This window comes from Chinchilla lanigera, unplaced genomic scaffold, assembly GCF_000276665.1.
Source record: "Chinchilla lanigera isolate Chin_1 unplaced genomic scaffold, ChiLan1.0 scaffold00007, whole genome shotgun sequence".
Lineage (NCBI taxonomy): Eukaryota > Metazoa > Chordata > Mammalia > Rodentia > Chinchillidae > Chinchilla > Chinchilla lanigera.
Window position 1 is genome coordinate 22811870 of NW_004955408.1, and position 16877 is coordinate 22828746.

The window sequence follows — 16877 nt, forward strand, 5'->3', positions numbered from 1 at the left end:
ATAAAGAGATAGCTGATTTTGTTTGATGTTATAATTCATTCTACATATTTTTGTGAGGGATCAGAACTTTAAAATGCAGGCAAGGGAGATACATTTATGTCTGCCTCTGGCTTGGCAAGTGTCACTGTGAGTAGGTAATAATAGGAAGATATTCCTCAAAGGAAATCATGGGGAGTCACTAGAATCCAAGGAACAGAGTCTGAAAGTCAACCTCTGTAAGTGGACTATTTTTTTCCTAGGAATAGAGCCTGTCTTTAGGGAATAGAAGCAAATGCTTTCATATCTAGGGGCAAGGAATGATATGATTTAGTAAAGGCTGGAGTAGTTATAATCTTCCAAGAATACTCCCAAAAGACTAATTATTCATCTGTTTGAAATCTATTCCAGAAAACAAGTCACAATGTCATATCCTCATGGTTATTTGGCAAAAGGGCAAGAAAGGTGGCAAAAGTAAGAAAAAAGGATTACAGTTCCTGGTTTCTTTGATTTTTGAGAATAGATGATCTGGTCATCTATTATCTTGGGTTTTTAAAATTTTTTTAAAATTTTTTTGGGGTACCGGAAATCGAACTCTAGGCCTTGTGCTTGCCCGGCAGGCACTTGTGCCACTGAGCTATATCCTCCACCCACATCTATTATTTTGTATCAAAATCTGAATTGTTAAGATATAAAATAAACTTAGGCACTGACTTGAAAGTAACAATATGGAATGGAATTACAGTGGTGAACTCCTACCATCTTGTCTAGTGAAACTCTGTATTATCTCTACTGTTTTACTGAAGAATTATTTTCTTATTCCCTATAATGGTTTGAGCAACCTTTCATTCCTACATCTGGTAATCTGAGCAATGTAGCTGAGGAGAGAGATATGTAATGTAACAGCCACTGTTGATTTGTATTATTTTGTCTTGAGACTCTGTATCACTTTGAATGTTCTTGCTTTGATTTATTTATATTTGAGATACTGGTATGCTGCTTCTGTTCTATTTCTTTGTTTGTTTGTTTCTCATTATTACTCTCTTTAAAATAAAAAAATAAATTTAGGCCATATTATTTACTTATCCATTCATCCTTCTATCCATTCAACTTTCCATCCATCCACTGCCACATGCATGTCACATATTTGTGTATGTACTGGGTGCTTAGTCTCAAGGATGCCGCTGCACTTTGGAATTTGTAAATTGAAGATGTGGTACCCTACTTACAAGAGATATAAACAAAATGTTTAGGTAATCACAGAGAAGAGCAACGACTCTGCCCGAGTTTGGGTGGGGGTCGGAGTGGTTGAGTCAAGTGAGGTTTCCCAAAGGTGATGATTGAATTACCTTTCTGACAGGTAAACAGAAAAATGGCAGGTGATCAGGGGAGAAAGGACATCTTGCACATGGAAAGCATGCTTTCATCATCCCATGTCTCTCTATGCTCTGTGGGAAGGATGAACTGACCAAGATGAGTTGGAGCAAAGTCAGGGAAATATAAAAGCTCACCAGACCCAAAGGACTGAGCTACTTCAAGGAGCTGCCTGCAGTGTAAGGTGAAGGTATAATGAATTCTACTTCATGAAGACATCAGGATTGTAGGGATATTCAATCAGAATTTTAGGGAACAGATCCAAATCCAAGAATGGTTGGTCTGACCCATTGTGAGACCTGATCCAAGGAAAGGGGTAGGGAGACTATATAAAGATTAATCTTGTCTTAGACTGTACTGTTCATGTAGAAAAACACTCCTATTCTAAAGCCTTACTTATTTTTGCAAAGAGTTCATCAGATGCATGTGTTTCCCTGCTTGTTCTGACAATACCTCCCTCTCACACCTTACCATATTCTGCTACACTGAATCTTTAATCTCATTCCCATGTTTCCTCAGCACCCTGTGATACCACTGCCATGGACCTTTCTTCAAGGCATATTCTTCCATACTCATACATTTCTACACATTATGGCCTATACACTAGATTTTTCTCTGTCTCTGAATCCACTGAATGCAGAACAGAACATGGGATGGAATAAGCCAGCCCTGGTTACATATCAGAGTTTATGTGGAGAGCTTTAAAAATATAATAATGCTCAACTCTCAACTCCTGCTCCCTTTCCTCCCAAGAGATTTAGATTTAGTCTGGGACAGGCCATGCATGTGAAATATTAATATATTTATAAAATCCGTGAGTAATTCTAAAAATGTAGCCATGTAGATGGCTGAGGTATATTGTTTTCGAGATACTGAAGAAGAGTATCCTGGCTATCTTACTTTTGGTAGAGAAGGGGTTGGGGAAGATCAGTAGCTTGATGTTTAGGCAGCTTCCCAAGGGCAAAATTCACCCTGGACCTCAGAACCTTGGGAAGAGATGGCTATTTCTAGATGTGCACACTCATCTAAAAGAAATGCTTTATGTACTTCCAGGAATGAGCACACAGGTTTGGTTCAAGATGAATTGATTATGCTAACCAGCTAGACTGTCACTGTTGGAAAACATAAAGTGGCTGAATGCTCAGAGGAAAAGTTTTCACACTCACCAGCTGGTCAGAGAGGGATCAAGGCTATGGACGAAAAATGGAGACAGAATATACTATAGTGACTGGGAAATGAAACCATCTTCTTTTTATCCACAAAATCTCTAGAAACCATGGGTCAAATTGGGAATTTTGAAATAAATCAGGAAAAGTGAACTACTTCTACCTCTTCCAACTTATTGTAGATGTGTAGATTGGTCAGACAAAGGAGGAGAGAGAAGAGAGACTGCCCAGTCTAAACTTGCCAGAATGGGTTGAATGAAGATTGTAGTAATATTAAAAATGTGACAGAACTTTGAAGATATATAGGAATTGTTGGTTACAATTAGGAAACAGTGAAAAAGTCCTATATACTATATTGGCATTAAAATGGAAACACTGTATGGCCTCAAGAAAGAAAGAGAGAGGAAGAAGAGAAGAGAGGAGGATAGAAGAGGGAATATGGAGGGAGGAAGAGAGGGCAGGAATGAGAGTGAGAGAGAGAGAGAGCAAGAGAGCGAGAGAGCATGTGTGAGCATGCACAGGAGAGAGAGCCTGAAAAATTCTCCAAATGAGAAATGCCCTTATGCTAGGAAACAGCAATTTTTCATCACCATGGAGAAGGGCACACATTATCTCTTGCTTATTCTTTATCGAATGGCTTTCTGGGGAAGGCTCTAATTATATCCAATCTGAACTGAAGAAACAACCTTGGTGTTTTAACTGCACATGTGGATCAGAGGATACACATTCATTCCTCAGGTTTATTGGTCTTTCCTGGCCAATTCTCTTGCACTTGGGATTGACATAATTCCATCCTTTCCTGGCAAAGGACAAGAAGTTAAGGGTAGGATTTTCAAGTCTCTTGTTGCTGGTAATTTTTCTCAGATTTCTGGTGTAATCAGTCTCTAAGTGGACTCGTTAGTGAGAGCAGCTGAGTTCAGGCTGAGGCACAGGACACTGAGATGTTCGGTGTCTCCAGGCTTGGTTTTACGTCTGCCTGACTTGGAAGAGATGTGTAGGAAGAGTCCATTTTAAAACATGAGGAGAGTAGAGTTTTGATTTGAGGAGATCCTGCTGAGGGAACTATGTGTGTCATCGCTGAATGAGTTGTCCAATGCCCTCTATGTACTGTCTCTGGAGGACGGTGGGAAGATTAGTGATATTTTCACTGTGGGAAGCACAGTAGAAGATTGTATATGTTTTTGGTTTTTCTCTTCCCCTGTGTAAAAATGCCTTAGTCTTTCATGCAAGATCAAGCTGTGTTCCCAGTACAAATGAGGAAGTCCCTGTCCAGAAACTTCCAGATTCTCCATTTTGGTTCCATTCTCTCGCCTGAGAATGCCTCCTTATTCTCTGAAACAGTTATCGTTTACCTCCTATTACCTTCAGGTTTCCTAATTAATCAATTAATTAATTACAATATACACCCATTTGATAAAACCATAGCTATTGCTTAGTCTGTGTCAGCTACTCATACTAGGTGCTGAACACAAAATACATAATCCCTGGTTCAAGAAACTCACCAAATATTCACAGTGGGAATATTATTATTCAGCGGTGTGCGAGTGGTAAGTAGGAGTGGATATATTATAACCCATTACCTCAGAGGAGCTTACAGTGTGATCCTTTAAGTGCTCTCATTCAAGACTGCCTTAAGTCAGAGAATAAAATCTTAAATACGGAATTTCAAGTATTTATTAGTAAAGAGCTGAAGATATATTGGGGTGAAGGAGAATCATGCTGACCCCCATAGGTACTTCCTCTGCCTGTGACTGAAAGCATCCTGGAATTGGAAATGAAAACAGATAACGAAGCAGAGACGTACAGCAAAAGGAAATAAAGGAAACAGGAAATCCTAGATTGCCAGTGGAGGAAGGGAGAGCAGGGAGGCTTGCCCTGGAGGGAGGGAGGGAGGGAGGGAGGAGACTTGTTGGGAAGTCAGAGTGGAGGGCATGGAGGCCATCCAAGACATGAATAGGTATGAAAGTTGATAAGATACTAAGAATTTAACAAATGTTAGTCATGTTCTTTATCCATATCTGTTTCTGCAGTCCCTGTAAATGACTTTTATTTTGAAGGACATCGCCCAAAGTAGAGCCTCTCTGAGGTTTATCATTAGATCAGAATTGGCTCCAACCATCATTCATCAGCTTTGAAATACTAGACTTACAGACTTTGGGAGGTTTAATTTTTTTTGCTCTAGGCTACAGGTTGGAGGTCCCAGTGTATTTTAATAAAAGCCCTCACAAAACCACATACAGGATCTACATAAAAGCAGAAGTGTTTTGCTCTAAGGACAATGAGATTTGTGCTGCTGTTCTTGGAGGTGATGATCCCTTCCCCTTGGTTGATTAAAGTACTTTTTTTCTTCTGTCTTGAAATGAAAGTTAAAAGCATTTGGTAAGTAGAATAAAAGATATCATAGCTGTGCTTTACACGAGTTTTAACTCATTTACTTTGTTGTTCTTTCCTATCTCTTCTACGACATTGACAATGACCATCTAGCTTGTGAGCATCTGTAGCTCCAGAATGGCTGGGATAGGGGGGTCTCAGGGCAGTGGGTGGGGGAGTGCTATGTCCTCAACAATGTGCCCCCTTCACTCAGGCCTACCGCAGGAGACCATCCTCCTTGCCATGACTATATTCAGTCTCCTGTGAACATGATTCCATAGGATTGCAGACTGACTCATTGCTCTCCCATTGGAAGATAGTTCTATTTTCTTTATTGGCATACACGATTATTGTGAAAATTTCCAACACACCATAGCAAGTAAAATTACCATTTTATCATCACACTTCCCCCTCTTTCCTATACTCATGATACCATTGTAAATAGTTTGGCATATATTCTCCCAAAGTTTTTCAATATAAAAAATTCTTCTCAAAAATGGTATTATATTATAAATGGTGCTCTGCATTCCTACTGAATACACTGAGGATCTCATTCCAACCCAAGACCTACTTATCGCTTCTATTCCACTGTGTGAATTAACATGTACTAATTTATAGTAATGTGTGTACCTAGTAGGATTCCTGATTTGGGGACATTTGTTTGGTATATCTGGGCATTATAAAGAATATAACATCACTATATACAGCTGTGCACACAAATGTTTGCCTTATCATGTTCTTTGGACATATCTGTCAAATGTTTACCATGTAAAAAGAGTTTTCACATCACTTTATTTATGTGCTCCTAAGAGAAGGAAGCAATGGCAGTTTCAAACCTGATTTGATCAGGCAAAGCCTCCATTTCCTCGTCTGTAAACCAGGAACAGTGGAATTATTTCTCTCATTTCTTAAGTGCTTACAGGATCCCCACATCCTGCTTATTAACTAGGCAGGAAGAACTGCACCACTGAGGGGAGTGGGGTGTTTAAGTAATGTATGTGACATATTTAGAAGAGTATGCAGCAGAGTAAAACCTCAGTTACCCATGTTGGAACTAGCCATATTTTCTCCAAACAGTTCTGATATTGTGGGTGACATTATGTTCCATATTCAGGTGAGAAAACTGAGATGCAGAGAGCCAAGATTAGTCTCAATCGATGACAAGGAAAGAGCATAATTAAAGGCACCGCGATAGTCTCTGTGTAAGGGGAGACTTTTTGCCAAGCACTTTTCATCATACTGCAAACAGTTGCCAGGGTGGCTGTGGAGAGCTAAAAGTACCACCACAACCCCTCCAGCAGCACCATGTTTCATAGCGTGAGAAGAGCCCAGATATAGGCAGAATTGAACTTTGGCTTAGGCTTGGCCACCCATGAATGGATCATTCCTGGACATGTTCCCAAACCATTCTAATTCTCACATTTCACACACCTGCGACTTTGGTGGGGTTGTATCAACAGTTAAGAGAGATTACAAGATGTCAAATTATACCCGTAGTTCTTGGCAAATAATGACACTTCAAAACTTGTGATGTTCCAGTGGTGTCAGAATTAGAACTCACATCTTCTTTTCCTTCATGTGCTTTGCCACTAACTCCCACCCTCCCCTTCTAGAAAAAGCTAATGCAAAGTCAGGATGCTCAGGGCCACGAGGAGTCCTACCTCGGAAAAAGACTTTTACCCAAGGGGTAGGAAAGGCAGAGCTAATGTGACACAGCAACCCCCCACTCTGGGCTTCCCTGACCCCTGATTCCCACTGCTGTGTTGAACACCTCTGTCCCTGGCTGCCTGTGTGACTTGTTGGCACAATCGGGGGTCACCCCGTGTGTTACTCAGCTTTCCACTGCTGTGAAAAAATATGTGAGAATTATGACTTGAAGGAGGGCTTTAGGATTCAGAGGTTTAAGTCTGTGGTTGCCCAGCTGCATTACTTTTAAGCTTATGGTGAGACAGAAGCAACCTGGTAGAAGGATGTGGTGAAGAAAAGCTGCTTATTTCATGGTGGCCAACAAGCAGGGCAAGCAGGAGGGATAATGAGCCAAACTGGAAGATGCTGGGGACAAAATGAGAGTTCCCAAGATTCCCCTATGACTCATTCCCTTCAACTAGATCCCACCTCCCAAGATTCCATCCCTTCCAAGGTTCCACCACCTCCCAATAATGCCATCAAGTTATGAATCCATCAATGCATAATTATTAATGAAGTGAGAGCCCTCATGACCCAGTCACCTTCCAAAAGTCCATCAGCTGGCAACATAGGCCCCAGAACCTGGCCTTTGGGGGAAATTTTATTTTATGTTATTTTTTTGAAGCAGCCTTACTATGTAGTTCACTATGTAGTTCAGACTGGCCTGAAGCTTGTGGTGCTCCTCTAGCCTCAGGCTCCCAAATGCTGGGATTACAGGGATGTGCCACCGCACCAGCAATGAGGGATATAATAGGCCACAACTATAACATCCAGTAAAGTGTTTCATGACAGAAGGAGTTCAAACAGTGGGAAAGAACAATCACAAAACCCAGACAGAGCCCATGAAAAAACCCAGAGCTCACCATATCTCTAGGGACCAAAAGAAGAGAGAGTGTGACTCTGCCTTAGGTATTTGCTTTCCAGATGAGTGGATTTGGTGCCTTCAAGATAAGATGGTAGTTGAAAATAACTCTTTAAACAGGAATATGAAGCAGAGAAAAACAGTAGTGGCCATGGATTGCAGCTATGTTCACGGTCAGAAAATGAATTGTTTCTCTTTTGCTTAAATAAATAGGTCTTTAGATGTAATGCTGTACCTGTGACTTTGTGGCCTTTATCTTAGTGCTAAAAAGTCTTAATGACAAAGCAGGCAGATGAGTTGAGATCATCCTTGCATGACCCTAAGTCACAGCTGCCTGTATACTAGAGCAGAGAGCATAGTCCTTCCCATATTGCTCAGTACAACGGGCAATTCCTTCTTTTCCTTCCCTTTTCTTCTTTGCAGTGCTGGGGATTAAACCCAGAGTCTCACACATGCTAGGCAAGCACTTGACAGCTGAGCTATACCCCCAGACCCAGTACTGGGTTTTTACTCTGCTTTGATACCATTCATTACCCACACCACATCACTGATCACTTATGCAAATCTTTTCCTCAAACTACTTTTTCTTTTTTGTAAAATTTAGGGTGTGCCAATACCCCTTTCCAAACCTTAAGACATTTGCAGAACATCATCATTTTTATTATTTATTATTTTTACATGCTTTTAATATTTTAATTGAATAAATTCATAAGTAAAGATGAAAATGTAGGGTAGAATTCCCTGTGAAGAAGGTATACAGAGGCACATGCTTGCTTTCTCTTGCAAACCTACTGGTTAAAAAGAGGAAAAGGGATTTTATATTTTTAAAGAAAGGAAGAAACCATATTGGAAATTAACAAATGACTTAGCAGAGCTAAGAAAAGTGATACATTAGCCAGGGGCAGAGACAGCTGAGAATCCATTCAGTCTAAAGTAAGACTTTCTTCGAGCTTTGGGAAATGGTAGGATGTGGTGCCTGTGGGGATCTCAGATAATGAGGTTCACTTGAAAGTCACTGAAGAGGCAGTCTAACTACACGCGGCCTAGTCATGGAAGGTTTCTTTGGTAGAGAATATAAAATAGAAGGTGTCTGTCATCAGAGACGGGAGATAGCACTGAAGGCAAAGAGGCCATGACTCAGAACCAGGTTCCCATGCAGAGCTGAGTCCTGGAGGCTGAATCCTCCAGCACTTTCTTCACTCAGCACCTAGAATGCTGACAGCAGGGACTTGGCTCCACAGGGAGGGAATCAGAGCCTTCTAGTCTCTGGACTCCAAACAGCCCAAGAGGAAGGGCTTGCAGTACTTTGGTATTCAAATCTGTCCCAATCAAATCATCCTGTAGTGAAGCTCACAGACAACCAGAGCGTCTGCGCACATGCTCGGGGTCAACACAGCATTAGCGTTACCTGCACTGAAATGAGAACTGACACTCATGAGCGAAACCACTCAGGAAGAACTTTGACCTGGGAGAGGGTGCCAAATAGATAGCAACAGAAGACAGGTAACTAGGAGGAAGCAGGGGGATTTTCCAAAGCAGGCAAAAAGGACCTTGAAAAATAAGACATTAAGAATCATGATAAGATAGTGTTAAAAAATATTCAGAGAACTGAAGGGAATCTCAGAGTTTTCCAAATTGGGGAATGAAAAGTAGTGTAACAGATGAGAATGTGTCATACTTTACAATTTGGATGAGAATGGGAATTACAAAGTCAAAGTATTTTAAATACTAAATATTGATACAAAAAAATATACCATAGTTGTACGGTAGGGAAGAGAAATGGGAGTAAAGCAGATGGCTGTTGAGGGCCCGGGGAGAAAAGAGTGAAATGCTGTCTTTGATGGAGGACAGTTAATGGAAAATGTCACTGAATAAAAAAAAAAGTATTTTAAAATGGAGTCATGCAAGCAGATTATTGGAGATGTGGTCATAAATACAAAATAACTACTGTAATAATGAAAAGAAGTTAAAAAGGCTCCTCCAGTGACACCAATATCTGGGACTGCTGGTTATTTTTACTTTTGGTTGGTGGTTTTAAATAAACCCTGGAGAATATTTTTTAAAAAGACACATCTTTATTCTTTTCATAGAAATAAAAACTTTATAATTGTTGTAAATACTCAGCATCACTAGTATGAAAGTAGAATTCTCAAATTGCTAAAAATATCCTCTACAGCTGAATACTGATGTGTTCCAAAGTTTTATTTAACTTATAAACTAGAGAACAAACTGGACAGCAAATGAGCTGGTTTAGTATTTAAGATTCTTGATTTCTTGTGGGACAAGAGATACTTATGTAGAAATGTCATTAGATGTAAGAGAAGTAAACTTGATACAGAGCAGTAGAAATACAGTATTTTGTGAACTAATAAAGAAACATCAAACTCTGTGTTGTTTTGTTTTTTTCTTGCAAGCTAGCCTTGTAAACTCTTGTAGAGTCCTCTGATTCTACAGGACAATAACATTTCTTGTTTCTAGTCAGCTATGGATGGTGAGTCAAACAAAGCTACATTTTCTGAGAAAGGACCCTCAGTTGAGTTCATCAGAAATATTCCATTAATATGTCACACGATCTTCATTTTGCTATATTTCCAAGTTTTAGATCTTTTTTTGTGCACATTTTCCATAAATATAAACAACTTCAAAAATGCATTGAAAACAAATTAGTTCTAAAGTCTGCAGAGATGCTGTTTGTCTACTGCCTATTATGACCTGAGGCCTTCCCTCTTTATTAATTTTTTTAAAAATGGATTTTCATGAAAGAGGGGGGTATTAAGGACATATTTGTACCAGAGAGATATTCTTCTTCTCAGCATCATCAGAAGGTTGAAAGAAAAAGAACAAAGAGGACAGGATACCTTGCAGTGTTATGAAATGCAGTGTCTGTGTGTTATTACTTAAAATCATTTCATAGGTGGTATGACCTCTTATTGTTCTGGAAATACTGCAAGAAACTAGTGGTTTTAAACTGTATTTTATAAGAACCTAAGGCTTAGGGTGAACCAAGAAGACAGGAGTTGGCTCCATCCCACCCCCAGCCCCTACCCTCACCCTGTTCACCTGAGTTCTCTTTCTACTGTGTTATGCAGTGGGCTTATGCATACAACTTCATTTAAAGTCTCTTCCAGATATCATAGCCTATAATTATTAAAAGAGAAAAATCACTACAATTTGCAGTGTGTTTAGGTTGGATGGATTAATTCTCTTACTGGAGCCATAATAGGAAGACTGATTTTGTCATTTCAATTATAAGCCACCGTTTAGTTCAGGCCCTGAAGACACTTTCTTAGAGTTTCCCTCCACTTGCCTGGCACTGGAGCAATTAACAGTTGGTGATTTGTGGCTGCACTTTTACTGCTTAGCGCAGGTTTATCATCTTGAAAGTTTTCCATTTGCATTTATGCTATGCATTCTTTGGGTGACATTTCCATATCACCCAGAGTTTATATTATGCATTGCCCTGCACTGCACTTCCTTCTACGTGCTGTGAATCTGCAAGCCCAGCCTGAATGCTGATGCAGACCAAGGGAAATGTGAGTTGTAGGCACCACTTACACAGGGTTTTCTCTGTGCCGAATCCTGGTACTAAGGGCTTTTACCTACGTTATCTAATTTATTCCGCAAACCCATAACCTCAAGGTTTCTAGCGTTTGCCACATTTTATGAATGCAGAAATTGAAAGTCAGAGAGCAAAAGTAATTTGCCCAAGGTCACCCAGCTCAAGTTAGAAGAGTTGAGATTCAAACCCAAGTCTGTCTGATCTCAAAACACTCTGCTAGATATCCGCCCACACTGGAAGCCTTCAGAGTGAAGTGAATTGAATTTGACAGTTTCTCACTTTTAAATACCAAACTTCCAGAGCAGTCTAATTGCTGCTCTTTGGACTAAGAAGAAATGGCTGTTTAAAAGAAGCAAGAGGCAGAAGGTCAAAAGGAAAGGGGGGCTTTAATATCTCATTTGGTAAAGGAAAAGATATCATGCTAGAACAAAAGTGAACCAAATGGAAACTATAAATTTGATGAAATTACAAAGGAATGCAGAAAAGATACTAGATAATGAACACATAGAACCAAAGACATTCTAAAAGAGAAATCAGACATCATTGAAGGAGTTATACATTGGTTCAACTGAAGACAAAGTCTACCCATCTTGACAAGTGGAAGGAGACTAATAAAGCCCCAAATAGCAACCAGAGATCTATGATCATATTCCCATCTGTCTGGGTGAGTTTTGAAAAGGAACAGACTCTGGAGCCAGATTGCTGAATCTGAATCCTTTTCCCCCGATTTCTAGCTGAGTGACCCTGGCCAAGTTGCCTAACTTCTCTGGGTTGGGTTTCCTCATCTGAATAATGGAGAGCATAATATCATTTGTGTTGGCATGAAAACCAATCAAGTGCTTAGCAGGATGCCAGACGTTTAGGAAGTACCGCACTTGAAAATGTTTGCTACTGCTGTTATAACTGTAGATATCCTATTTAGGTGACATTAGTCAGCATAAAGGCTTGAAAAATAAAGGGGAGAGAAGAAAGGATTGTTTTTATTCAAGAAGTACAGGGGAATGCAGCCATTCTTACCTCTGAGCCTCAGAGTCAGGAGCTCAAGTCCAAAGAAATCCAGGTCTGGCAGGACAAGATGGAGCCTGAGAACTCCTTTCTGTAACATACGTGCTTTGACAGAAGCTTGAGGTTCTGCTGGTAACTGCATAGGGCAGGAGAAAGGGGATTAGCCAAAGTGCCAAAGAAATAAGTTTGAGACAGAAAGTAAAAGCAAGCTCAGGGTGATTCATCTCGGGATGCCAATAGTCATTGAAAGCATGTTAGGAAATGACGTTTTTAATAAGTACATCTTTCTTTTCCTTGCCGTCCTCCAGCTATGGATCTATTTCCTTTCATGGTGTCCACTAAGAGACAAAACTGCAGTTGAGTTGAACGTAGCAACGCGGCAAAGATTCCTCACACACTAAGGAATGAGTGTCGGTATTCATTCAGAGTTTCAGCCACCATTTATTTAGCACCTGCTGTATAGCAGGCTCCCTCAGGACTGGAGACACAGAACCCTTCCCAAGCCTGAGCTTCCACCTCCAGGTCTTCGTGTTAGGTTGTGTCATGGTTCTCCATCATGCAAAGGATGCACCTACAATCCAGAAATCACCTGTACCCAGGCTCTATGTTTGACATGCAGAATCTTTCTCAGGGGAATCACACTTATGTGTTTCTCTGGAATTGTACAGGTCACTTTGAAATTCACATCAAACTTGAGAAGACCTGCCACATTTTGTGAATGAGGAAATCAAAGCTTAGAAAGGTTAAGTGCTAAGTGAGGTTGCACAGTTGACAAGCATTACACTGAAATTCTGAGTCTAAGATCTCAGAATCTAAGATCTCAGCCTCTTCTACCTGGTCCTGGCAAAGTTCACGTGGATGCATGGGTGAAATCATGCCTGCAGGCTCTACTGTAACATGATCCGAGGATGTAGACAATATACATGAAAACCTAGCTTGCTCACAGCAAAAGCTTAGAAAACATCAGCAAGGCCTGTAGAAAATGTAGGGAGCTGTACTTAAAGTGGGAAGAATACTACAGATGTTACAAACTGACTTACCTTGAGTTTTCACCCCACTGTGGACAATGCTGTTTCTGCTACCTATATACGCACAATGATCAGTTTCCATTGCATCACCCCAGTCTCTGGGATCTAAGGATGCTGCCTCTCACATATTGTCCCTCCAGCCTAGGGATGACAGTGCCTTCCTGCTATTGAGACTTCAGCTTTTCTGTTGCCTATATAACCAGTTCCCCACTTTAAACTCTATCCTTATTTTGAGCGAGATTCTAACTGTTAGATGAAGAAATACAGGTCTAGAGAAGTTATATAACTTAGCCAGGGTAGTTTAACTAATTTTTGTCAGAGCTAGTATTCTAAATCCAAAGTTCTTGTTTCCAAATCTTCATCACTAACTTATACTAAAGGTGATTACAGAATTTCTGGGACACAGTGCAAGGTGATGGAGGGGATAGAACTGTGGCATGACAGTGATGATGATGTAATGACAATAATGACATTGATGGTGGTGGTAGCAATAGTGTTGGTGGTCACCATTTGTGACCACACATCTCTGTGTCTTTAGAAGGCTATGCTAGTGTAATGTTCTGGTTGTCACACAAATGTCTCTGCCTATGTTACAGGCCTTCACCTACCACCACATTCAAGAAATCATGGTCCAGCTGCTTCGCACAGTGAACCGAACAGTCATCACAATGGGCCGGGATCATGTTCTGATTGTGAGTAGATCCTTTTCTCATGCCAAATGTTGCAGATGTGACTGCAACATGAATGGATTTTCTGGAAGACCAGATCACACTGAACACTAATGCCAATCATTGCTTTATTTTGGAGAACAAAGATCAAATTGTTCCTGTCTACATTGGGAGAACATGAAACTTAACTAGAGATGCAAAAATAAAATGATACTTAGGACTTGTCTAGGAGGTTGAATATAGCAGAAGGAGTGAAATATCACTGGTAAAGAGAGAAGTGAGAGGAGCTTTTTGTAAGTGAACAAGGTGGAATCTTCTACCACGAACCTTTCCTTCTGGCATAGGGTCAAATGGTACCTAGTCTCAGATTCCATGGGCTTTATTTTCAAAGTGATTTCATTGTGTATTAACTCTACTCACAGATACGATTTAATTCAAGGTCAATGGTAAGTTTGGGATTATTCTTGTATAAAAACATTATATGCTAAAGATTGCTAGAGATTCTGCCCTATGGTATGATATTTTCTCTCCCCAGATACAAAACCTATCACCAGCCTTTTACCCTCAGTCCCTCTCACTTAAAAAAGAGGATCAAACATTGAGAAGTATACAGGGGCAAGTCCCAACATAAATGCATATACCCAGCCCCTTTGCTCCTCTGCAGAAACCTGCCAGTGGAGTCACATCCTACTCAGAAAGATCCAAGCCTTCACTAGGCCTGAGATGCCCCTCCGCCTTGCTTATGCGTTTACTTTCTCCCACACATAAAATATAGTTCTATTCACTGTTCCCTTGGTATCTGGGGATGTTTTTCTCATTTTAATCAGATTTTGCTCCAGTATGACCTGATGAGAGAGTTTTTCCTGCCCTGACTCTATGTCTACAATGTCTGGCACCAGTTTACCACTCTCTACGGCTTACTTTATTTTTATTAGTGCTTATTACCTGAATTATAAATTTGTTTATTGTCTAGCTTTTCTTGTGAGAATAGGAGCTCCAGGAAAGCAAGTATCTGCTTTGTTTATTGCAGTGTCTCTATATCCTACAAAAGTGCCTGTTATATAGTAGGAGCATGATAAATACTTATTGAATAAAGGAATTAATAAATGAATGAGTAGATGAATGAATGAATAGATGGAGTATACCTCATAATGTTTTTAGGAGAACCAGGACTACTCAGATCTGACTGACACCATGTAGGATTGGGCCACATAATTGACAATACTAGTTTTTTAAGAGAAGCTGAAAATTTCCATACTTTATATGAGTTTTCCTGACATTTAAGTGTTGGCACCTAATTAAAAAATGTTGATAAACACTATATGACCCCCAACAACTGGACCCAGCTTTCAGAAAGTAGACTGGCATCTCTGCATTACACTGATATGGTGAGATCCAGATTTGGGGATGTTGAATGACAGCATATTACAGTCGTGCTCCATGGATACTGAACATAAGAGTCTGCATTGTTCTAAGAGCAGCCGGGAGCATATTTGATCCCTAGAAGCAGCCCAAACATAACAGTCTTCTTTTACCAATAAAGTTCTGTCTACTCTTATATATGCCTATTTACATAATGTGTATTATGTACATTTAGAGAATCTGGGTTGGGTTGGGAGTGTGGCTCAGTGGTAGAGAGCTTGCCCTTTGCACACGAGCCCCTGGGTTCAATTCTAAGCACTGTAAAAACATAAAAAGAAGGAAGCAGTGGCGCCCACGGACAGCAGCAGTAGTACAAGGTGTTCCTGCTTTCCTGGCCCAGAGGGCCCTATAAGCCAGTTTTGGTCGTTTGTCTCACTTACTGTCCTTCTACGGTGGAAGTTTCACCATTACTTATTCAGTTACACACTTCCTTATCCATGGCTCCTGTAACATACCTTGGATGAGCATTTTATGACCTCTCTAATCTTCATTCTCTTTCTTTGGAGCAAACTTAAAGATGATCATCTATCCATTTGACTCATTCTGCATACAGCGTGTTCTTAATTCTCTGTCTTTCCTTTAGAGTAACAATTCCTTAAAACAGGCCTTGGACTGTACAAAGTGCTAAGTGATGTCTGTTATTATTTTCTTTTCTATCTGCCACAACAAGTCTCTCTGTGTCTTTGCATAAGCCACCCAGGAAAGAGATCACACTTCGGCCCTCATTCACCATCTAGTTCTTTGGCCTTTTATTCGTTCTTGTGCCCCGGTGGCTGGCCCTCCCAGTACACATTCTTTATTGCTGTTCCATCAATCTACACCAGGATATTTCTGTACTCTGGAGTGTTCAGTGGCTCCCCACTGCCTACCAAATTAAGTCATAAATACATTATCCTGACCATTCTCAGTTTCTGGCATCTGGTCTAGCCACAACTGGTTGTTTTAGCCTTTCATGTACTGTTCTCTGTCCAAACAGCTACTCAGAAGTGGATGCCTGGCTTTTGCCTGAGCATGTCCAACCACTCGCTCTCTTTCATGCAGTCTGTGCTTCTTTCTTGCCTGGAATCTTGCTTGTGCTGTTGACTTCCCTCCTCATCTCCAAGGGCCAGCACAGATGCATGTTCTTAGGAAGCAGCCCTGGTTGGGACCTCCTCTCTAACTCATGTACTTCTCTCTGCCTCTGAATTTTATTTTTTTGCTCTTTCTTTAAATAAGAGTTTAGGTAAGATGTAATTTACGTACTTTAAAATTGAACCATTGAAAGTATTTATTTTGATGAACTTTAATAAATATATACAGTTGTGTACCTAGAATGCCACCACTCCCAGCATTCATTTGCAGTCACTTTCCATCCCTTCTCCACCCCTACACCACTACTGATCTACTTTCCATTTCTGCACATTTGCCTTTTCTGTAAATTTCATGTAAGTAAAATCATGTGATCTGGGATCTTTTCTGTTTACTTTGTTTTTGCAGTGCTGGGATGGAAACCAGGCCTTTGGGCATGCTAGGCGAGTGCTCTACCAATCAAACACACCCCCAACCCTTTTATTTTTATTTTATTTTATTTTACTTTGAGTGAGAGTCTTACTAACTTGCCTTGGCTGGCCTCAACTCTGTGACCTTCCTGCCTCAGACTCCTAAGTAGCAGATATTATAGGCTTGTCCTACCTTGCCTGGCCAATTTGAGATCTTTTTTGTCTAGCTTCTTTTCTTAGCATAATATTTTTGAGGTTTATCCATATTTTAGAATGTACCAGT

General features: G+C 40.3%; 1 protein-coding gene across 2 annotated transcripts in view; it reads left to right on the forward strand.

Moving 5' to 3' along the window:
- The window catches only part of Dock2 (dedicator of cytokinesis 2), a 429458-nt gene that overhangs the window by 181495 nt on the left and 231086 nt on the right, over positions 1 to 16877 (forward strand). For both annotated transcript variants that reach the window (XM_005376310.2, XM_013509168.1), the window contains one exon: positions 13623 to 13718. In XM_005376310.2, coding sequence (XP_005376367.1) covers positions 13623 to 13718 — 96 coding nt within the window. The remainder of the gene's footprint in view (positions 1 to 13622; positions 13719 to 16877) is intronic.